This window comes from Ruditapes philippinarum, unplaced genomic scaffold (assembly GCF_026571515.1).
Source record: "Ruditapes philippinarum isolate M1 unplaced genomic scaffold, ASM2657151v2 ctg859_1_1_1_1, whole genome shotgun sequence".
Classification (NCBI taxonomy): Eukaryota; Metazoa; Mollusca; class Bivalvia; order Venerida; family Veneridae; genus Ruditapes; species Ruditapes philippinarum.
Window position 1 is genome coordinate 217350 of NW_026862944.1, and position 24814 is coordinate 242163.

At 31.3% G+C, this 24814-nt stretch overlaps 2 protein-coding genes across 2 annotated transcripts; one reads left to right on the plus strand and one right to left on the minus strand.

Moving 5' to 3' along the window:
- Positions 1 to 790: 790 nt before the first annotated feature.
- On the plus strand, positions 791 to 8638 carry LOC132720703 (uncharacterized). Its single transcript, XM_060704888.1, has 4 exons — positions 791 to 951; positions 1571 to 1831; positions 7609 to 7926; positions 8512 to 8638. The coding sequence occupies exons 2-4, from the start codon at positions 1639 to 1641 to the stop codon at positions 8586 to 8588; spliced, it is 588 nt and encodes a 195-aa protein (XP_060560871.1). The 5' UTR covers positions 791 to 951; positions 1571 to 1638; the 3' UTR covers positions 8589 to 8638.
- Positions 8639 to 9240: 602 nt separating this feature from the next.
- On the minus strand, positions 9241 to 24609 carry LOC132720704 (arylsulfatase J-like). The gene is made up of 14 exons (XM_060704890.1): positions 23956 to 24609; positions 21370 to 21481; positions 19655 to 19810; positions 18702 to 18808; positions 18150 to 18214; positions 16048 to 16152; positions 15543 to 15606; positions 14182 to 14279; positions 13479 to 13618; positions 12999 to 13057; positions 12627 to 12738; positions 11164 to 11372; positions 10581 to 10739; positions 9241 to 10227 (listed from the first exon to the last, which is right to left on the minus strand). Exons 1-14 carry the CDS (start codon positions 24053 to 24055, stop codon positions 10055 to 10057), a joined length of 1659 nt encoding a protein of 552 aa, XP_060560873.1. The 5' UTR covers positions 24056 to 24609; the 3' UTR covers positions 9241 to 10054.
- Between the last annotated feature and the right edge of the window lie 205 nt (positions 24610 to 24814).

A 24814-nucleotide genomic window follows, 5' to 3' on the forward strand; every position in this document is an offset into this window, starting at 1 on the left:
CCCTAAATTAAGATATGTTATTTAGTCACGTGACGCTACTCTATTGAGTATTGAAGTATTTCCCCATACAAAGCTTTCAAAGTTTTTCTTTGAAATGGAATAAAAGAAATTGAATACTTTGTGCATATCTTTTTAAGTTGCATTTTCTGATTAACTTAAACTTGTTACGCGCATACATGTGCTAGAGTTTTGTAGTTGCTGGATCTATGAAAATGACAACGACGGCATAGGACGGCGATATCGTCTTCCAAAAATGAGCCGCGTCACGACAAAACCAACATAATGGGTTTGCGACCAGCATGGATCCAGACCAGCCTGCGTATTCGCGCAGTCTGATCAGGATCAATGATGTTCGCTTACAGACCCTATAACAAGTAAAGAAACTGATAGCGAACAGCATGGATCCTGATCAGACTGCGCGGGTGCGCAGGCTGGTCTTAAATAGTTTCCTATTTGTAGTTCACGTCTATGTGTTTTCAAACACTTAAGTCATGACGACGACGACGACGACGACGATGATGATGAGGGTGATGATGGTGGTGGTATGATGATGATGATGATGATGTTATAAAATAATAAAAAAATCTATATACGTATCTATTATCGTATCTATTATCCCTAAATATGTATGAAACTATTTATTTCATTAAGACCTTACTAGGACACCATACTTTATTTGTCGAGGGGATTTCTTTCTATTTATAGTATTTTTGTATACGAATCAACCTAATGTCGTATTTACGGAAATATGAGATGTGTACGTTTATTGAACAGGAACAGACTTTAGCAAATCGTCCAATCGATTCGTTTTAAAATACCACCCTTAACTTCCCGTCTAAAAAAGGGAGAAATCATGTAAAAATCTTAACCCCGATATCATAACTTAATCGTTTAAAATCGTTTAAAATATTAACATCGTAAAATTATTTTGATATTTAAAACTGGCGGCAGGTAAATCATTTTTCTTAATTTTTGTAAAATAATATAATGAAATAATGAGAAACAATATGTATTTAATACGTAATATTTCATACTGTTTAACAATATTTACTTAAACTCGTTATGTAACTACCGATGACTTTGTGACAAACACAAAAAAATGCTTTGTATCTAGAATAACTAAATGTTGTTGCATTTACATTAACGTATACAGCTATGGTAACAGTAATTAAGTTTAATACATGAGGTCTGATAAACACGGACTGAAATAAACAACTTGTCTGAAAAATTCATTTAAAAAGAATTCATTTAAAAAAAAAACAAAAAAAAAAACTTAAACACATCACATGGTTTAAAAGACTCTGACCAGGTACATTAAATACCAGAAACTGTATATCCTTTCTTTTGTTTTATTATTTTATTATTTCCGTATTTGTAACTTGATTTTTGTATTTCCGTATTTTTGTAAAGTACTTGATTTAAGTAGGGGGCACTACTACAAGTGGCAGTCATTAAACTTTGGTAGCAGATAATTGTTGATGTATGAACGGAGGCATACTACTTAAAAACTTAAAAATGAAAGTGTTCCCTTTTATATTGAGTATAACAAAATTTACTTCTGAAACTGTAGGCGCACCCGAGACGCTATGGAGCCGTCAACATCCGGAAAACTGGTCAACTTCCTCTGTTCAAGAATGGATGGCGTTCACGTGTAATAAATACAACTTTCCAGAGCATTTGCGAGCCAGGATAACGGGGTCACTGCACGGGTACACCGGCAAACGACTGCTTGCAATGTTGCTACCAGATTTTCGGATTCAGTTTGGAGATATTGGAGAGATTATATTTACAGCCTTACAGCAAATACTGGATGTAGCCCCACACTATAAAGGTAATTTTACATAATTATAGGACTGTAGAAAGTCAGATTGTCCGCCCTTACCAGTACCTACTCTTGACTGATTTCCCCCAGCTTTACCTTATTGTATAATAATAATAATAATAATAATAATAATAATAATAATAATAATAATAATAATAATAATAATAAATAAATAATTTATAAATAACAATTTAATAAATAAACACAAGAATCGATTATAACAAATCTATATTTGGAGAATAATTTGAATTGTTGGACAACCTAAATAAAATGGGATCGTCAGACTTGTGACTGTTGTTGTAAGTGATGAATGAATGAATGAATGAATGAATGAATGAATGGATGGATGGATGGATGGATGAATGAATGAATGAATGGATGGATGAATGAATGGATGGATGAATGAATGAATGAATGAATGAATGAATGAATGAATGAATGAATGAATGAATGAATGAATGAATGAATGAATGAATGAATGAATGAATGAATGGATGGATGGATGGATGAATGAATGAATGAATGAATGAATGAATGAATGAATGGATGAATGAATGAATGGATGAATGAATGAATGAATGGATGGATGGATGAATGGATGAATGAATGAATGAATGAATGAATGAATGAATGAATGAATGAATGAATGAATGGATGGATGAATGAATGAATGATGGATGAATGAATGAATGAATGAATGAATGAATGAATGAATGAATGAATGAATGAATGAATGAATACATGAATGAATAGATGAATGAATGAATGAATGAATGAATGAATGAATGAATGAATGAATGAATGAATGAATGGATGAATGAATGAATGAATGAATGAATGAATGAATGAATGAATGAATGAATGAATGAATGAATGAAATGAATGAATGGATGGATGGATGGATGGATGGATGAATGAATGAATGAATGAATGAATGAATGAATGAATGAATGAATGATGAATGAATGAATGAATGAATGAATGAATGAATGAATGAATGAATGAATGAATGAATGAATGAATGAATGAATGAATGAATGAATGAATGGATGGATGGATGGATGAATGAATGAATGAATGAATGAATGAATGAATGAATGAATGAATGAATGAATGAATGAATGAATGAATGAATGAATGAATGAATGAATGAATGGATGGATGGATGGATGGATGGATGGATGGATGGATGGATGGATGGATGGATGGATGAATGAATGAATGAATGAATGAATGAATGAATGAATGAATGAATGAATGAATGAATGAATGAATGAATGAATGAATGAATGAATGAATGAATGAATGAATGAATGAATGGATGGATGAATGAATGGATGGATGAATGAATGAATGAATGGATGAATGGATGAATGAATGGATGGATGAATGAATGGATGGATGAATGAATGGATGAATGGATGAATGAATGGATGGATGAATGGAATCAATATGCACATAATCTTTATAAAACCCAGGAGGACTATATGTTCATTCAGATATATAAACAACATAGAAAATTCAAGATTGTACCATGAAAGAATTGAATGTATAACAGAGAATATACTAACATATAGAGAGAAACAGATGGATGGACAAGGGAATAATATAAACATACAGTAGAGAATATACTATCAAACATACAAGAGGGGATATTAAATGACCTGGGGTTATATTGATCAGAGAAGGGAATATCAAACATTCATATTAGAATGTATCAAATGGTTGTACTAGATGATCATTAAAGAGCCCCCTATTACACCCATACGAACCCCTATGATATGCTCTGTTGTACATTTATCTGATCCTTCGATGTATATTCCCCGCTATACATCCCTATCTGCCCCATTGTATCCATTATAAAGTACATTCTATATAGTATATATTTTATAGTATATTCTCTTCTGTAAATTTGTATGATCCCCTAGTTAATTTATGCTATTCCCTTTAATAGCTTTCAAAGTATATTCCCTGTTGTACATCGTGTACCCCCACTATTAAATCTATATGATCCTCTAGTAAATCTATACGATCCCCAAGTAAATCTATATGATCACCTACTAAATCTATATTAGCCCCTAGTAAATCTATTCTATCTTCTCTATATGTAATAAAGTAATTTCTTGTTGTACATCTAAATGATATCCTAGTAAATCTATTATTCCCTCTAATATGTAACAAAGTATATTCCCTATTGTACATCTATATGATCCCCTAGTAAATTTATTATTCCCTCTAATATGTTACAAAGTATATTCCCTATTGTACATCTATATGATCCCCTAGTAAATCTATTATTCCCTCTAATATGTTTCAAAGTATATTCCCTATTGTACATCTATATGATCCCCTAGTAAATCTATTATTCCCTCTAATATGTTACAAAGTATATTCCCTATTGTACATCTAAATGATCCCCTAGTAAATCTATTATTCCCTCTAATATGTTTCAAAGTATATTCCCTATTGTGCATCTATATGATCCCCTAGTAAATCTATTATTCCCTCTAATATGTTACAAAGCATATTCCCTATTGTTCATCTACATGACCCTCTAGTAAATCTATGCTATTCCCTCAAATATGTTACAAAGCATATTCCCTATTGTGCATCTACATGACCCTCTAGTAAATCTATTATTCTCTCTAATATGTTACAAAGCATATTCCCTATTGTACATCTAAATGACCCTCTAGTAAATCTATTATTCCCTCTAATATGTTACAAAGCATATTCCCTATTGCACATCTATATGATCCCCTAGTAAATCTATTATTCCCTCTAATATGTTGCAAAGCATATTCCCTATTGTACATCTAAATGACCCTCTAGTAAATCTATTCTATTCCCTTTTATATGTTTCAAAGTATATTCCCTATTGTACATCTAAATGATCCCCTAGTAAATCTATTACAGATAATATTATCTTGCAGAAGGTTTATGAACAAAGTGTATACGATTGTCATAAAGGTTGTAATAATTGGATTACTGATGTTAAGAATATGCTTGATATGTATGGGTTTTCCGATTATTTTGTTAATATTAATAAAGTTGATTGTAAAATTTTTCCAAGATTGTTTAAACAAAGACTGTTAGATAATTATAGACAAGAATGGAATACAGCGATTGAAAACAGTTTGGATCTTTATAAAAGTTGTAAAACAACACTATTATAATTTTATGAAAATTACTTAGATATTTTACCAAAACACTATAGTTTTTTTTATTACAAGAATGAGAATGTCAGCTCATTCACTGAGAATTCAAACATGAAGGTATGGTCAAAATAGATTGTCACGTAATGAAAGATATTGTCTTTGCTGTAACAATGTTGATATAGAGGACGAATGCCATTTTATATTGATATGCCCATGTTTCTTAGAAATTAGAAGAAAATTTATTAAAAAATACTACTATAAAAGGCCTTCCATGATAAAGTTTATTGGACTACTATGTAGCAATCAAAAGAATATATTATTTAACCTGGCAAAATATATAAAAGAGTCATTAAATTACAGAAATACTATTGTTAATTCTGTCAGATAAATTTGATTTATATATGTCTTTATTAAAGAATATATAAATTCCGTTCAACATTTTTATGTATAAATTTTTTCTGAAGATATGTCTGCTATGTAAACATGTATATTTAATTATGATAAAACAGTTTATCCTCAACACTATAATATCAATTTTTGTTAATTTGAAATAACATTCTAGAATAATAACTAAAGTAACGTGACATTGTCTTTAAAGTTTGTTTTAATGCATTCGAAATTAGTATTGAAAATGTATTGTAATGTATTGCAATGTATTATCACACTATGTATGATTATGATTATGTACTATGTACAAGTATTCCCTATTGTACATCTATATGATCGCCTAGTTAATATATTCTATTCTTTCTTGTATGTTACAAAAAGAATATTCCATGTGTGTACATCAATAGGATGCCCTAGGAAATCTATTCGATTCCTTAAAGTATATTCTCTTCTGTACCCAAGTCCACCTTTTTGATTCCCTCAGTATGTTGTGCATGTATATAATTGTCTAGTCAACCTACTTCACCACCCTACTAATTTTATGGACATTAGATATCATCTATTATGTGCAGTAGTGGATTTTTGTATGTTGTTCGTGCCTCTGATTGAACACTCTATAAAGAATATGTACATGTGTTGATGAGAACAGTGCATTCATCCAACAGTAGTCCAAGACGACAACAATAACAGATACGTTTTTAGTTTGTGCAATTAATGTTCATATACATTTTTATAGTCAAATATGTATATTTTATCTTTTGACCAACATGTATTTTTTAAAATATAAATATATTTTAAGAAACCTTTTTTTGAGATTTGTTGTCCATATAAATCTAAATCTAATATAAATCTAATATAAATTTAATTTCCGTATACATCTTTATCCCCAGTTTTTTAGAACATGAATATATCTAATCATTACTCGTATGTTTTATTAAACAAACACTTCGAACGCCATAAATATTTTGTACAAGTTCAAACAGGGGAGATAATACATCATCACGGGAAATATTTATTTTCAAGTTACCTCCCTTATTTTTGTTGCATGCACATTAAATGCACCCTCCAATGAGCAAAAAATTCAATAAATCAAACGGGAAAGAACAATTATTAAGTTTTAGAAAAAGATAAAATGAATTCAAAAATGCTATAATATTTTTTCCCAGTTCGATTCATGATATTTTTCAGCATTTATAACTTTTATTTCTACTTTCAATTACTACGCATTTGATGTTTTGTACATTTATTTTGACCTCTTTTTGGTAACTTACATGTGTTGTAAATGCCATTGATAATGTGTAAATTGCAGTCTTTTGGTAACTTTACAAAATTATACTTTTTTAAGACATTTTCAAATTTTCATGAAAATTAGCATGAATCTGGAGGCGTGCTGTTTTAAAGTTATATGGCACATTTTCAAGAATTGTGTTTTTAAAACTTTTTTACAAATCTAAAGTGGATAGGTCTACCATGGGCACATTTTTCTATATTATTTTCAAATATTGTTCAAAGCAATAGAAATGTATCATTTGGATATTCTTATGTAAAGTTGTTTAAAAAATATGTTGAAAAATTGTTCTGAACATTTATATGATGAATATTTTGTTCTAGAACATTCTATTATCTAATATAAAATAATATAGACTCTATGTTATATCGTATCATGTATCTCAATATTCCAACAAGTTTTTAAGTGGTTTGTTGTTATGTCTAAAACTAAATATTTTCAACTTAATTATTCATTGTATTACAGACCTTCCATTACAGACTCATTCACATTAATAACTTGAGTAATTGAAATCTGCACTTATTTCTATCCAGTTAGTTTAATGATTTGTAATGTTACACACAAATTCTAAACCAAGATTAAAATTGAGCCGGTTGTAGAAGTTCCGACAGTTTTTTCAGTCTCATAAAATGTGTTGAGTCTATCCTGATTAAATCAGGAGTTTGAAGGAATTGAAAAAATACAAACAAAAACAACAACAAAAAAAAAAAGAAAAAAAAAAACAACAAAAGAAAAAAAAACCCACACAAACAAACACCAACAACAATACCCCCCTCCAAAAAAAACAACAAACAACCCAACAACAACATAAAGCAATCAACCATTACAACGACAACAACATCAACAAAATTTGTAAGTCTAGATCAACACTTTGTGATGATGATGTGCTGTTTCTTAGCATTGGTCTCGAACATTCACGTTAATATTTTTCTGTATTTTCTATTTTCTCACAGAAAGGTCAAGCGTTTATGCAGCTAAGATAAGTCGTTTACTTGACGATCTGACCTCTGGTGCAGGTACAAGTTATCACACGTCTCCACTCTGGAAATCACTGCAGCTACAACACTGGAGTTGTATCGAAGTTCATGATTGGATAAAAAGCGCGGCAAATGAATATAACATAGACACACGTGACCGGAAATTACTTGTAGACATATTTTCCCGCCATTCTGGAACTGATCTTGTTTCAATGACACTTGAGGATTTTAAAGGAATAAGTGTTAAATACGGAGAAATACTTTTCATGACAATTCATAGCCATGTACAAGAAGGTAATTGCTTCATTTTAGCGATCATCATGATATGTAATTCTCATAATAAGTCAAATTAAAATAATATTACACACCAACTCATTGCAAGTGTAGAGTCTACAAACATTCCATGTTCTGAATGCTAGTCTTAAACTAAACAGGGGTAGATGAAGTAAAGGAAAATAAGGTATTCAGATCGAACAAATGTTTATATGCATTGCGAATTCTGTCACAAAACTCTTAGGTTGTTTATATCTTTTTGTGAGGTTTCTTAAATGACTACCCTCTCTCAAAATTAACTGTTATAATATGTAATCAATAATATTTTAACGAAATGCGCGAAATGTTAAATTATAAATATCACAGATATACATACATCTTATATTTAGCTCCATGTAAATATATACAACTTTTTACAAGTATTAATGTAGAGGAATACATTTGTATTTTTTTAACCATCACATGAAATATGTATTTCGACCAACTTGTTCGGCATTATAAATTTCAAGGGAGCTTACTCTATCGATATTTGACAGGACTGTTATGCCGCATTATAATAACAAGCATTGTGATTTTATTTCAACTTTTACTGTTGTTTTTTTACAGAAAATATTGGACGAAAGCGACATCGGTCAAGTGGTGAGCTCCCGTCGATACCAGAAAATAAGGAATGTGGACCATAAGTTTAAAACCCTTACTGTTAACGTTGTTTCGGTGCTATTTGGTGCAATATTAGTACAATAATCGTTACATACATACTGGTTTAAAAGCTATCAGCAGGAAAATAGTCAAAATACTTTTAGTACTTCTTTTACAAACTCACTAAACACCAAAATTTATGACGTTCTCTTTTAATCTATTAATAAATTGTTGAACAATGTAATATCCTTTATTTTGTTATACAACTAACGAACATTTTCAATCACATTTTTGTGTTTATAAATTGTATTCCTATAGAACGTATAGTATACTGCAATATTTTCGCTCTATACATTGATGATTTTCAACTGTTTTATATAAGGTCGTCGATGTCATCATCATCATCGTCGTCATCACCGTCATCATCGTCGTCGTCATTATTATTATCTTTGCCGTTATAATTAAAGTTTGGATGTACAGCGATGTAGGCCAACGCTCGTTTTATATCGCTAAAATTTAAGGCTTTCCATGGCCTTTCATTGAATAATTATATCAAGAAGTGGTTAGTTGAACGTATTGTAATGAGACTTTGTTATGCGTATATAACAATAATTTATTTCAGTTAAAACAAAACATATCTCCAGTCAAAATTCATTTTATTGACTTTAAACATATTTTTCTATAAAAGAAAAAAAACTGATGATACATGTATACATGTACATTCTCAACTCCTTACTGTGTTAGGTAAAAATATACTTCATCACTGAAATATCGTTGTCGTCTCTAAACAATATTGAATCAGATAAAGCAAAAATGTATATATTTTTAATAAATGAATAACGTTCATAATACAAAATGACAAACAAAACCACCTCGAGCTTACAGTCAGCTCATCGTCATGACTACAAAATTCACCGGTAAGAGCACTGGTCTTTAAATAAAAACACGTATACTTATTCTGACCTTTAAATAATTCACTTCATATATGTGTTTAAATGCTACTATTGCTATCTATAAATGATTGATGACAGAGTGTTATTTCGCTGTCACATGACATTTTGTGACATCATTTCTGTTGTGAGAAAATAAACTTCAGACAATACACTAACTAATTCTAAAATTAGTTCCCTAAAACACACACACAAACAAACCTGTTGCTTTCTGTCATACGAACACACACACACTATAAAAGACAAAACATTCAAGTCTCTTTAAAGTGCACATTTAAAAAATAAAGCAGAAAACCCTGTTCCGTCATACCCTATACAATCAGATTTGTCATACAATGACAGTTCTTTCCAAGTCAAAACCTGGCTTTCAACATAGATAAACTTACATATATTTGGAGACATCCTCTATCACTATATATTTCCTTCTTCCTATAAGCATCGCTTATGTCAATGTGAATATTCTGTAAATATCATTGTATTGTAAGCATAAGCAATTATTAAACAAGCTGCCTAAATGTACGGTAAAAGAGATCATCATTAACAAATCATCCTGGGCTATTTCAACACCAGCCAGGTGACCATATATTATCATAATGTTTGGGATGTGCTAGCTTGGTGTGCGGTTGATTCTGAGCCTTCACTAATGTCTTCTTGTGCGCCTTGAGTTTTCTCATCAGTTTCTTCAGCAACACCGGCTTCTTGTTTGCGAGATTAAATCTTTCTTCAGGATCATCTAAAATTGACAATATAAACATGACTTACTTTATAATGATAGGATTTTTACTTATCTTTTTTATCACATCAGTGTGTTAAATAGGTAAAAGTTTACTTTTGTCTTTGTAATCTGAAATATGATATATTATACTATAATTGCAACACGCAAATGCAAAAGGTATAGAAAAGAATGAAAAGAAATTTCTTTCGATAATTCAAAACTTATCAAAGTAGTATAGTATTCGACCTAATAAATTTCGGATACTACTTAAAAAAGAAATATTGGAAAACGATTATTCGAATAAATTCGAACATGGAAAACGAATATTAGAATACCAATTTTCCTTATGCGTTCCCGGTCCTAGTATTTACCTTTGATATTAAACAGTTGTATAGCAGGTGGCTTCAACCTCTTCTCTTCCCTCGCATGAGCTGACATAAATCTATCACATCTATATTGTTCGTACCATTTGGACATTGACCGCCAGGCTGATGATGCCCCAGATACTGCCGCCGCTTTGTTGGCAAAACCTTGAATTATGAACACTTAGAGTAAATATAAGGCATGAAACAAATGACAAAAAGGTAAATGTCTAAAGTATTCTCGTTATTGTTGGCAATTTTAACATGTTCATCCTATTTGCTGAAATAAATAACATGGTGAGAGCTTGATTTTGATGTATTGAAGAATTAAATTAACCCATAAGTGACATTTACCTTCAAGGACAAATGATCAATTTTCATGAAAATTCATCATGGCCTTGATACTATTTAACATATTTGGGAAAGGAACCTTTATGTATTTGTATTACGAACTCATTACTTTCGTTGAGTTTTAGGATATAATTCCAGTTCCCAATTTAAGGCCTAGTGATTCATATTGGTTGCAAAAATGTGATATAACACTTTTATTAAATGGAGTAAATATAAACGTTAGTTCATCAACTGTACCGACCTTTTATATATTGAAGAGGCGATGTAAACCACCACCCGTTGACGGATTTTTGTTCTTGACGATCTAATTTCTCAGCTAGTTTTAATTGTTTTTCTTCATACATATAGCCTTGTCGAGCCTCTTTAGAGTTACACGCAGGTTTTGTCTTCGCCTGGTACCAGTTGTTATACCGACCAGGACTGCCTACAATTAGTTTATAGTCTCCCGACCTGTGAAATAAGATATAACGTAAAATTACACAGATTTTGGCATTATGAGATACAATATCACTGGCTGTGAAGCGAACTTCCGTACCAAAGTGATCACAGTCGTAATCTTCGAATCACTTGTCCTTAGCCGTTGTTGGTTCAAATACCACCAGGAACTTTGGATAATTTTTAATTTCAAATCTTATCTATCAATTATACACTACATTTATCTCCACAAATTTGAGGAGTTACTCTGATAATTGTAAAAAAATTGTGATTGTTGGACGTTTACCCTGCTTCACCCGATCGAAACGTTGAAGATAAATCATGTGTAATAGGGTGTAATTCTTTCAGTTACATTATTTTGTATATGTTTGTCAGTATGAACGATTTTCGCCTGCTGACGTCTGATCATATTTAAATGTAACTAAAGCGAGTGCGAACAAAAAACTGATAAAAATTAGGAAATGATTTGTTTTGTTGGCTGAAATCTTAATTTTATCAAGATATTAGTTTAGCATACTGCGCGCACGAAGAATTTCTTCTTAGAAATATTTTGTATGTACTGGCAACTTTTAATGACTAATGAAATAGACTATAACTGAAGCAGACGACATGAAGTGTTTCTAGAAATTCATTATTTTAGTCACTTTAAAACCACAGCGTTATTTGAAAATAACCATGTCATTATCGTTCCCTGAATTTCACACAAATACTTTAAGGAGAATTTTAAACGAGGTATTTCACTCATCGATTCCTATTCACTTGAACAAAATGACTTTGTGAAGTGTGTTATTGTAGTCAAGAGTTACTCATTAAGTATTTATTTGATCGAAACTTATTAATTCAATTTCTTTCCACGAATTATACACATCACCATCATATACGGCACAATGGTTTTACAAAGAATTACACGTCATATCTCCGCTCAAGCACTTGGAACACTTTACTTGAATTAAGATATTACTAAATATTTCATTGTATGAAATCAAGAGTGACATGTCATTCCTCATTCTACAGCCGTTTGTGAAGTACTTAATTCATTCAAAAACCATCATATTAGTTACTTTCCACGAATAAATTTCCAACAGTTTCTCAAACTGTACTTTCAATGAATGATACATACAATAAATTGGTTGTTCGTTATTTATACATTAACATATGCAATGAAAATCGTAATTGTTTAACTTGGAAGAAAGAGAAAACAAATAAGAAAATCTATCTTAAGATATAAACTTCTTTCTTATTAGAACATAATAAACATACTTAGCCTACCTTAATGCTCCAGTTCGTTTGACTTCATCTATATTGTACACAAACTCGTGTCTTGGTGATGGCCACCCTCTGCTTAATGCTAGCCATTGATCTACCCCATCCAGGAACGGACCTAACAAAAACATAATGTACATAAAATGTAGTCAGTACTAATGAAGAGATTGATGTTTGTTTTAAAGTCATCGACAGGCATGTACTTTCAGAGAATACTTCAGAAGAACTATATAATCCCATACTCAAGAACCAATTTAAGATTCAGAATATAATCATAGTTTTTACATATTTTTTTTTGGTGATAGATTGACATTAGCAACTGGATATGCTTTTAACCAAAAGAGAAAGAAATTGAATTAAAAGAAAAAAATAAATTACTTGTTTCACCGCCAGCAAGTCGTACAAGTGTTGGGAACCAGTCAGTCACGTGTACCAACCTGAAAAGAGAACATAATAACCCTTTAACTAATGTTAAATATACATGTCCAGCCTCTTTTTTTGGAACTGTTAGTCACCAGTTAAGGGGATATTCAGATGAAAATTAAAAAATTTAAAGGTAGTCAGCCACCGGTATGGAATTTGGTCAAACTGCATGAAAATGCTGACCAGACTTTTTATCGAAGGCAATGACCTATCACCCAGACTTTTTATCGAAGGCAATGGCCTATCAATTTAGTTTGCAGCAAGTTAATGGTTTAAATATGTATTTTCTTTGAGTTACACTAACATGTTATTGAAACTGCTTTTGTGTCACCTTTAGTTTTTATTTAATACCATACTTTTTCTTTCTTTGCAGTTTAATTAAATAACATAAAGCTGCTAGAAAGACATCTATCGTGTTTTATTATTGTAACATACCCTGATTGAGTTACTCCCGTCTTCTTGAGTAGGCTTTTACTGTATATAAAAGTAGGGACTCTGGTTCCCCCTTCCCATAAAGTATTCTTAGAACCACGTAGAGGCCAATTGGAACCAGCGATGTAAGACGCTCCGCCATTCTGAAAGTGAATAGTTCAACACATATTTATATTTGTTTGGCAAACTGCACAAAAATGAATTTATTTACAAGAATGATATGTAGATATCTGAGACATGATAATATCAGTCATATAAATGAATATGGTAAAACGTCGTTCGCTCGATTTAGGATCACGCGAATGCATCCCTTCGTTCCCTTCGCTCGAAGTACATGTATACTTATATTCTAAATAATATGCAACCCTGCAATTTTCATAACTGTAGTTACAACTGATCGTTTGTGTGTGACACATTATAGGTCACATGGCGACGTTCCAACTTTACTTGTGGAGGAAGGCCCGTGCATTATTTCAGGCACGAACGGGCACCTGATTAGAAGTAAGCTAGCTTGATATCTTCCTCACATGAAAGAATCCAAAGATCCTGTCGCGATCCAAACCCACAGCGGGGAGGGGCAAGTGGTTTGAAGTCAACGACCCAACGACCGTAACCACTCGGCTACGGACACCCCCAGTTATAACTGATACGTTATCGTCAGTGGTATGTGTCATCTTATGTCAAACTGATTTTTTTCAACACTTACGTCAGATGTGAAGACTACAAGAAGGTTGTCCATGTAACTTTTCTTCTGGAAGGCTCGCATGACAAGACTGACTGCATCGTCCATAGCTGTTATCATTCCTGTTGTAATAAAAGGATAGACATGTCTTAATAATAACATAATACAATGATAGACTTGTCTATATGATAACATAATACAATGATAGATATGTCTATATGATATCATAATACAATGATAGACATATGATAACATAATACAATGATATACATACAATGATAGACATGTCTATATGATAACTCTTTACAATGCTAGACATGTCAAAATGATAACATAATACAATGATAGACATGTCTATATGATATCTCTTTACAATGCTAGACATGTCAATATGATAACATAATACAATGATAGACATGTCAATATGATAACATAATACAATGATAGACATCTCTATATGATAACATAATACAATGATAGACATATAATGATAGACATACAATGACAGACATGTCTATATGATAACTCTTTACAATGCTAAACATGTCTATATGATAACATAATACAATGTGAACATTTTTTTTATGATAACATAATACAATAATAGATGTAGGATAGACTATTTTGCACTTGAGCAAAATTACTTTATGAAAACAAGTGTGCTACTGTAGCCAAGAATTACTCGTTAAGTATTTTCTGATCGAAATTTAATATTTCAATTTCTTTCCACGAACTATTCACACGGCACAATGGTTTTACTAAGAATAACAAGTCATATATCCGTTCAATTAACTTGAATTAAGATACATGTATAACACAATCTGACTAAAGTTCAGATCTACTTATTTCTTCCATGTAGATCTGATGACTCGCCTTCTTTATATTTCGAATTTCCGAGAAAGCTGTTTGCAGCCATGCAATCAAACCGGTTTTGGGAGAATTATCAAAATACCGATATCCGTGGAAGATAAACTAATGGTTGAATTTTGTTACAAAAGAAATGTTTGAAGTAACTTTTAACAAATTAACTATATCAATAAAGTCAATTTTTAATGGGCAAGATTGTTTTGCCAGTTTTCCTGTCGGAAAACGTCATGTTTGTCTCGAAATTCGTGAAAATTACCCACTCAGGATCGCTTTCAAAATAATGAAAGCTCGCCTATGATTGGTTGTTTGAAAGACCACGAGAAGGGTGAATGTTATATCCTAATGCATAGCGTAATTTAGGAGCTGATTTTAATTATATTGCATATAATTAAATATTTCATTATTTGAAATCAAGAGCGCAAAGTAATGGTAGATCTATCTAATCAGTATGCGATAGGTTAGTTTCGGGGTATTTCTCTGTGGAAAAATATTTTGAAGATATATAATTATCAACTTACCGCTATATAATCTTCGATTTCTGTTCTTGATATGGGAATATTGGTTCGAATACTTCTTTGGAACCTGAAAATGTATAGAGGTTGTAATTTGATTGGTAAAAGTTCAAAATGTATTAAAGCTGGCATTAGCACAAAGGAGTTTTCCGTAACTAAGATAAAACAAGAATTACTGATTCAAGATTTCTTTTGCTGCTTTGTTTGAAAGAAACTCGTGTTATTTTTGTATTTACGCCAATGGTCTATGTGGTTATCTGTTTGCTTGCAGGAAACATTTAAGACATGTGACGATATGTGTGTTAAACTGTTCTAAGGATTGCCGAGTGTGTAGTCTCAAACCATATAAAAGGGAAGCCGTTAGTTCTTTGAATAAGAAACTTTACAATCATTGCTTTGTACTGGTTGGATCTATAGTTTCCTTAACACTCGAATATGATAATTATTTGTATAAACTAAATGTGACAATAAAAAATTTCCATACGAAAGAAATAATATATTACTGTATGACCTGCAATGGTGTATGAACGCCCTGGAATGACAACTGTAGGTACAATGGTTGATTATCTGGATCATGCTGTAAAATAATGTCGGCTGCTCGTCTACCAAACAACGCCTGCAATATAGATACATGAATCTATATTGAAAATCTACATATAGGTTTTGTTTAGAAAATTCTAATGTTGCCCGAATTTATAATTCTAAAACTATGTTTTCAGAACAGTTTTCAAAATGTTCACCTCTAAGGAGATTATCTAAGAGAAAGGTGGAGGTGTTATCATATAACATAACATTGTATATTACAAGTGGAAAAAACTGTTATTAGCAGTTAAATTTTCCGAGAGGGTAACCAAAAGCCTTAAGTGAAAATTTATTTATTTGCGCATAAATTTGAACAATGTCGACGCGGTTTTCTTTGTAGCCTCTTTACACCAATATATTTCACATTAAACCTTGCACGGAAATTAAGGATAAATCAATGTTAAAGTGCATTAAAGATTGCCACTCTAGTGTAATCCATAATTTAAAAACAGCTCATTCTGCGCTAGTGAGTCATGTTGTCATTGTCTAACTTCAGAGAAATAATTTTTACCAACAAAAATCATCAGCCGTTAAACATTCTTTCCATAAACACAGAAAAGGATTTTGAAATTAAGGAACTCACATAATTATTATACAAAGGTACTAAGGATATGTATAATTTACAAAATCATAACGGAGTGGAAATTATTAACGTTCAAACGAGATTTATCATTTCGATTCAGCCGAATGACTACTCCACTTTATAACCAAACTTAAATCCCTTGCAAAATTATACCCCCATCCCTTAACAGATACTTTATATATATATGCGAGGGAAAATAATTTTCTACCCATTCATATTACAACCTTACTTAATATCATGATGGAATTAGGGTCTTAGGTATAGCGTGTTTTGAGATAATTTATCATATAATCATACAAATACTCTTGTCTAAAAGGCACACATACACGCACGTACTCACGCATACGCGCTTGCCCGCACGCAAGCATTCACACGCACACAAAGCTGGACGGTATGTCATATACAGTCAAACTTGAACATTTTTTTTTTTGCGAATGAAATAATCAATATTTTGTTTGGAAAAGGAACGTGTCACTAAATACAATATTAACATTTAGGACGTCAAAACCAAAGTGCGAAATAATAATTTTTTAACAGTACCATTGTAACATGCTAACAATAGGTCAATGGTGTTACATAGTTGTACACTTCGAACTTAATTTAGGAATGTTTGTCAAACATGTATGACCCCAGCCCTTCATGGTTAAGTTACGAGTACATTTACTTATCATAACCAAACTCACGACCACATGTAGGCCAAAGTTTTCTCTAGTAATTGATCGGATAATCGTTTTTGTCAACATCCCAGTGACCTTGACATTCTACAAACAGAGAAGGGCACATTAAGTAGAAATGGTTAACTTCCATATAACAGGTCTAATCCTTAAGCCAATGGTTCTTTAGTTAATAGTTGGACAAGGTCTAATGTATGGACTGGACCGACCGACGACATGTATAATATTCTACATGTACTGGAGACATGCAATAATAAGAACCGGTGACCTTATCCATACACTAAACAAAAAATCAAACGAAAACAACAGCAACAATCCTTCCACCCCCTCCACCCCCCAAAAAAACAACAACAAAACAACAACAACAAAAACAAAAACAAAAAAAAAAATAAAAAAAAATAAAAAAATAAAAAAAAATAAAGAAACAAACACGGATTTATCGTATGTCTTAAAACCAGACCAAATGTCATTTTAACCTAAATAGGAACACCTGCTTATCTTGTATATATTTACCATGTTCGCATGTAAATTAAATATGAACTATTGGGTGTGTGGGTACACATGTCACCGACAAAGGTGACCGAAGATTAAGGTTAAATTAACCGAAATAATTAAACAGGTGGTTACGTTTATGCTAAAAAGTCGCATAAGAAAGTACCTTGCAATTTAAATGACTAAAGGAAAATTTCTTTTTCCTTATTTCAGGAGTTTTTTTTTTAAATCCGGCATGTTAATTATAACGAAATTAAAACTACATATTTATTGTTAACATACCGTAGAATATCGCATTTTTGGAGGATGATGAACGCTCTTGTTGAAACGGAAATCAAAACCACCATCTGTAAATGAATCAGTATTATATTTAAACAAGATGTAAGTAAAAAAAAATCTTTTATTCCTGGTATTTTGTTTTTAATAAAAAAAAACCCAACAAAAACAACAACAACAACAAAAAAACAGACAGACCAAAGAAGTATGAAAGACAATTGAACTATTATATACCTGATGAAATAAAGCACTTTTTATTTGTATTAAAAGCAATTAACATTAGTTAAAGAATAGGGAGGTATGTAAACATTTAACTCAAGCACATGTGTAATTACATGTGTGATGACAGATAAAAAAGCTTATAAGACAATGGCCTTATTCTTTTCACTATCTCTCAAGAAATCTCAATACATGATCTAATTTTAATATTAAAGTAAAACATTTTAGTATAGCACTTGAAAAAGATTTGATAAGCTGACAAAAACTATAGCAACCACAAATGAAGTACATGTATGTACCGAAGGAAATAATTCTTAAACATGTTTTCAATAAACTTACAATGTTTATGCGTGTAGTAATCCTGGGCCCCGGAGTAGAACCCATAGAAACTGTCAAACCCTCGATACGTCGGTGTATAATTCCAATTACAAAATCCCAAATGCCACCTGAAACCATGTAGTAGAGAATAAAATAATAAAGGGTTATATCATAAAAGAAGGAAAACGTAAACGTTGCAGGTAATGAAAATATTGTATTCTACTGATACTCGTTTTCTTATAATATCATCATCGTGGTCATCTTTATTATCATCATATTATCATCAACAGCAGCTTCATTGTCATCATTATCATCATCATCATCAATAGCAGCAGCAGCAGTAGTAGGAAAAGTGGTAGTAATAGTAGTAGTAGTTGCGGCGGCGACAGAAGCAACAGTAGCAGCAACAACAACAACAACAACACTAGCAGCATAAGTAGTATTTTGGACATTCAGTAAAAGAATTAAATAATTTTAACGAAAATCCTGTGATTTAGCACCCACAACAACACACCCAAATCAACGGAGAAAAACAGAAGAAGAAAAAACATCCCTGTATATGTTATTTTATTTAATAACATAAATCTTAATATTTTATTACACACACGATCTTATATATAAATGTTCATAACATAACATTTATATACGTATTATGTTATAAATAAATTGCAATTATATATGTGTACTCATCTCGTTTTATGTTTTTATTTAACCCATCTTTTGAGAAGGTACTTAGATGTCAGTTGAAGTCATTCCTGGTCTCGGGATCGTGAAATTGCTTGACTATAGTTATAACAGTAGTGCCATTTTCTCTGGCAATCTACAGCTCATGTCAGCATACACATTTGATAATGTTTCCAAATACCTGCTTTTAGGGCAGTACAGATGTATTGACATCAATAACCAGTCCATGTGTACAAAATGTACTTCAATGGTTTGATTAAAATATGAATAATATTACATCATATACTTACTTTCCTACCATATGTGTCGCATAACCAACTTTCTTCAGTGCTTCCGGTAGCGTCTCTTTGTCTTTTGGCATAAACTTAGGTTGATATCTGTTAACAATACCATGTTGCATGCCGATGTGATATGGATAATATCCTGTCATTAGGGCACCACGAGATCTGTTAATCATAATAAGGGTGTAAATATCGCGAAAACACATGTCATACTGTACAATATTATCAAGGGTAAGAAATATATTGAAAAGAAGGTTTGGCATTCTTCTTGTGTGGCACAGGGGATGAGATAGGAGCTTCATGCAGATCCTTAAGCATGAATCATTGACCAAAATACATGGAATTAGAAAAATTATAGAACTACTTTTCTTTTTTTTATTTAGTTTATATTTTTGTACACCCATCAAAACCTATTATAATAAAACTTCATACAAGATAATGCATGTTTAATTGCTCATAATTGATACTATCTAATGAATTATTTATCATCTTTGAAAACAATAGCACACACTCGTAGTTCATTGATCAAACAAAGTAATCAAAATGCTACAAGATTTATAAATAGATCCGAACATACCGCACACACTGTATGTCAAAGCTATGTCGAGATAACCCATATAGCGTTATCTGTATTTGTTACAAAAACGTTTTTTTATCTGTTAAAGTGTTTACATTTGTTCCTGCTGGGGTTGTAATGCTATAGGAATGTTTCTGCAGTTTAAAGTAAAACATAAATCAAGTAAATGATACATCTGGTGTTCGACTTCTGTAGAAGATATGTTTCTTGTAGTATAAATATAATATGACCTATAACAAATATCATGCCGTGTTTCTTTTATATAATATGTTTACATATTGTTTCTTTTTTATTTATATTGATGCTATAATTTGAATAAAAGTCAGCGATGATCTTTAAGGCCAAACAAAATCATTAAATAGACTCGTTTCTCAGACCTCTAATGAATTTTGACGTTTCTCTTAATTATTCTCATAGTGTTATATAAACAAATGGACATTTTTATTCCAATGTGATAGTACATCCATAATCATTAATACACTTTTCAGCAAACTAATTGTACAGTTGCATAGAGGGGACATCGGAAATATTTTATCTATCACGCACGCGATGGATACTACGTGCGCGCGCGATAGGTACTACAGGCGCACACAATAGGTACTACATGCAACACATGCGATAGACCAAACGTTGGTCAATCATTACGCGCGCACGTAAAAGTTTTCGTCTGCGCAAGTTATAGCCTGTACGTGCGCACGTAGTAGCTATCGCGTACGCACGTAGTAGCTATCTTGTGCACACGTAGTAGCTATCGTGTTCGCACGTAGTAGCTATCGCGTGCGCACGTGGTACATAAAATATTTCTGATGGCCCCTTTACGCCACCATAGTTACTTGCTTTAAAATCTGAAAAATGCTAAACACACTCGTCTTTAATTAAGATACATCACAATTTACTAGTCTTTTTTGCAGTCAGCTCTTTTTATGTTTAATTGTCTTTAGATAACAAATCAGAAACAAACATGTATTTGAAAAAGAAAAAAAAAACACAATAATTTTGTATACAAAAAAAAGTATTTTTTCTTCAGGAAAAAAAAACAGAAATGGGGGCTCATGTACTCAATGTATTAGAAGACGAAACATAGAGTAAACTTATTTAAGCTATCAATATTGAAAATATTTGCACACACACTAATTTTATAACTTACGGACTACATGTGGGTTGTGTATATGAGGAGTTTAGGATGACACCTTTTCGAGCCAATTTATCAAGAGTTGGCATCATTATGTCCGGGTTGTTCCAAGAAACGTCATTCCAACCTACAGAAAAATGTTACAACCAGTTGAGATATATTCTTGTTATATAAGAAAATGTTTTCATGTAGAATATACAAACTACTCATGTAGAAAACACAAGCATGGCTCTGAACACTTATTAAATTAAGAAAGAATAAATAATGTATACACTGTGACAATAAAAGCATTGAAGACAAATATCATTTTTGCAAAAAAAAGTCATTGTTATATATAATTACACAAAACCTTTTTTTCAAATCTTGGAAAAAATGGGAAAGTCAGGTTTTATTTGATACACTTCTATTTTGATTGATACCGAGATAACTGTAAATTGAAGAACAAAAAATAATTCAAATTTCTGTATTCGAATTCAATTTTTTTTATTCATGCTTACAGGGTAAAAAAACTTCATATAGACATACTAACGTCCCAACCATCCCTACCATAGCCCGTGCGAATAAGTTATACTAGAAACATCAAGTTATTTAAGTAACACAAAAGTATGATCTTATAAGTATTTTGAAATAAATGAAACAAAAAAAATATCGTTATTGAAATCGAATAAATACAAAGTTCTGAACTTGAACTTGGAATAAGTATCACAATTATTTATAACTCAGTAAATGTAAGAACGAAACAAGATTAAAATAGTCAAACAGTCTGAAAATAATCGGTTCTTGAAGATATTATTACAGATATAAAAGATTTATTCTATTATAGGCAGTTTATGTGACTTTAATCAATGTTTAAAATATATGATTAGATTTGTATAGGACGGAATAAACGACTGTATAAATACCTCGTATATTTTTATATAAACGGTCATATTTCATATCAGTAGTCGAAATACTGTCCAATATATTGTTCTTTAAACAGAAATGCTATAATTTTTATTTCTCAAAAACTTTTCAGTTTTTGGTATCCAAAAAAAACAAAAAAAAACAAAACAATTTTGCTATATAGATGAATTATCTTTGCTCCTTTTGCTTAATTGGCAATTGGTATAATTACAGTGAATACGTATTTCGATATGGAAGTAAAAAATACTACATTGTTTACATTTTGCTACATTAAGGGAACATTAATGCACAATCAGCGCTACCTTCTTCAGCTGTGAAACATCTAATATACCCTTAATCAATTATTAAAACATTATTAAACACATATTTGACATTTCTAAATAATTTTATAAATATGGATTTCTGAGGCATAATGTGCCTTTAATTGAAAAGATAAGTTAAATGAATTTTTTAGCAGCAGTGTAATTAGATATTAACTTTATGATTTCCCAATAAAAGCCGACAGACGTGCAGCAGTATACAAATGCTGACAAATTTGCATTTTTTTTTTGATAACTTTGCGTTATATTTAAACAAGACTGATAGAATAGAACAGAGCAATATATATATACATTTCATATTTGCATAATAAGGACGTCATTCTACAATGCATATTTCAGTACTATTAATTTGGCAGACCATTTTATCTTTCCCGTTGATGGCACCTTAAGGGGTCAACATGACAGAGAAAAATTCATGATAGCTTAAGTACAAGTTTTTTTTATCTTAATTGTAACCATTATGATAGAGTATACATATAAAGAGCAATTAGTTAGAGCATATGTATATATTATATAGTGTAAATATGATTTTTTAATTCAATAACCAACAAAATTAATGTTACAGTAATAGAGGACGCTTTCGTTATAAATGACCTTATAATTAAGGTCAATAGCGGTCACAAGAAATCTAATCAGGTGACTGTATTAGTATAATGTTTGTAGGCAGTTAGTAACAAGGTATTAACCCGCTATAACATGCCATTTATCGTACGTTAAATGATTAAAGTAAGATAATTTACGACTTTTAAAGATAACACGAAGATAATATATAACTTTCAGTGAAGGATATTATGTAACATAGTAAAACCATAACACTTGTTAAATTGAACGTAATAATTGATTTTATGTTTGAAGGATCGGGGGCCACGTGTGATATCTGCTACATTTCCTGGCTTTTCTATGCAATTTTATATATTATATGTACAATGTACATGAAATTCCAAAAAAAATCTAACAAAGAATTGTATATTACAATACAATCAGATAATCCTACATAAAACGCAAAGTAAAATGATCTATTTAGTAAATTATAATAGTGATCAATAGATTACTGGCGGCTTCAAGTAAGAACAGGTTCTTTACAGACAGAATCTAGGTTGATCCACTAAGTAGTCAAAATATAAAGGTAATACACTGAGTACGTAAATAATAAAGCAGAAGAAAGAAAAAGAAACATCTAGAACAACAACAACAACAATAACAGGAACAACAAAAACCTCACAAACAAACAAACAAACATACACAAAAGATATACGCGCCCTTTTTGGGATTCGAACCTGAGGCGGCGAGGGAAAGTGATTAATCATATAAGTCAATACAACATCTCTGCATACATTTAAATATTGAAATATGTAAACATAAATGTAACAGTACCCACCTAAATCATCTGCCACAATGAACAAAATATGAGGCCGAACATTTACTGCTTGTCCTAAAGTCACCAACAACAATAATCCCAGAAAAATCTTTGGCGCCATCGAAACTTTTTGACGCAGCAATTAATGTTTTATGTTACGATAATCTTCGTCTTCCAAATTTAGGTTAATATGAACTTGAATATTTTCACTATCCCAATTCAGTTTTCGCTAAGATATTTTTTTGTTTATTGATAATCGATAAACAGTCCTCTCAGCAAATTTTGCTGCAATCCGCAGACCTTGAGATTGTCACCTATTGCACATGTAGTAATTAATATAAACACGTTCACGTATAAACTGTTTTTTTTTTCTGTTGTAAACGCTTATGGAATGATAAACAGAGAAAATTTGTTATTTCTCAAATACCCCACACAGCTGTTCTATCATCTACATGTAAAAGCACGTGAATCTGCAGGTTATAATGTATAACTATCAAACATCTCACGTAATAATCTACTACGACAATATGACGTAACACATCCACTTTAATAACTGCAGATGCAAGCTTTACGATTTCATAAATGAAATAAAATGAATAAATAACTAACGGTTAACTAAATGATGTTCAGTAAACTTTAAATCAATAAATGAGACCAACAACCAACGCGAACACAATACAGCTTGTTTTTTTTATTTACTAATCAAATACATTTGACTATAACGAACAGTTAATGTTTCTTTTTATACATTTCAAAAACGCGGATTAAGGATGGTGATGACCCAGTTTGGAAAGTCGTTAACACTTAAAATCACATGACATATTTGCGGTATCTGGGTGTAAATCAGTACAATGTTAACATATTATAACATGATAAGATA

Coding starts and splice junctions, on each gene's coding strand:
- LOC132720703 (XM_060704888.1), top strand. CDS start 1,639: ATGGCGTTCACGTGTAATAAATACAACTTTCCAGAGCATTTGCGAGCC. Junction 1,832..7,608: donor TGTAGCCCCACACTATAAAG/GTAATTTTACAT, acceptor ATTTTCTCACAG/AAAGGTCAAGCGTTTATGCA. Junction 7,927..8,511: donor TCATAGCCATGTACAAGAAG/GTAATTGCTTCA, acceptor GTTTTTTTACAG/AAAATATTGGACGAAAGCGA.
- LOC132720704 (XM_060704890.1), bottom strand. CDS start 24,055: ATGGCGCCAAAGATTTTTCTGGGATTATTGTTGTTGGTGACTTTAGGA. Junction 18,215..18,701: donor TTACTACACGCATAAACATT/GTAAGTTTATTG, acceptor ATTCATTTACAG/ATGGTGGTTTTGATTTCCGT. Junction 10,740..11,163: donor GCCTCTTCAATATATAAAAG/GTCGGTACAGTT, acceptor TCATAATTCAAG/GTTTTGCCAACAAAGCGGCG.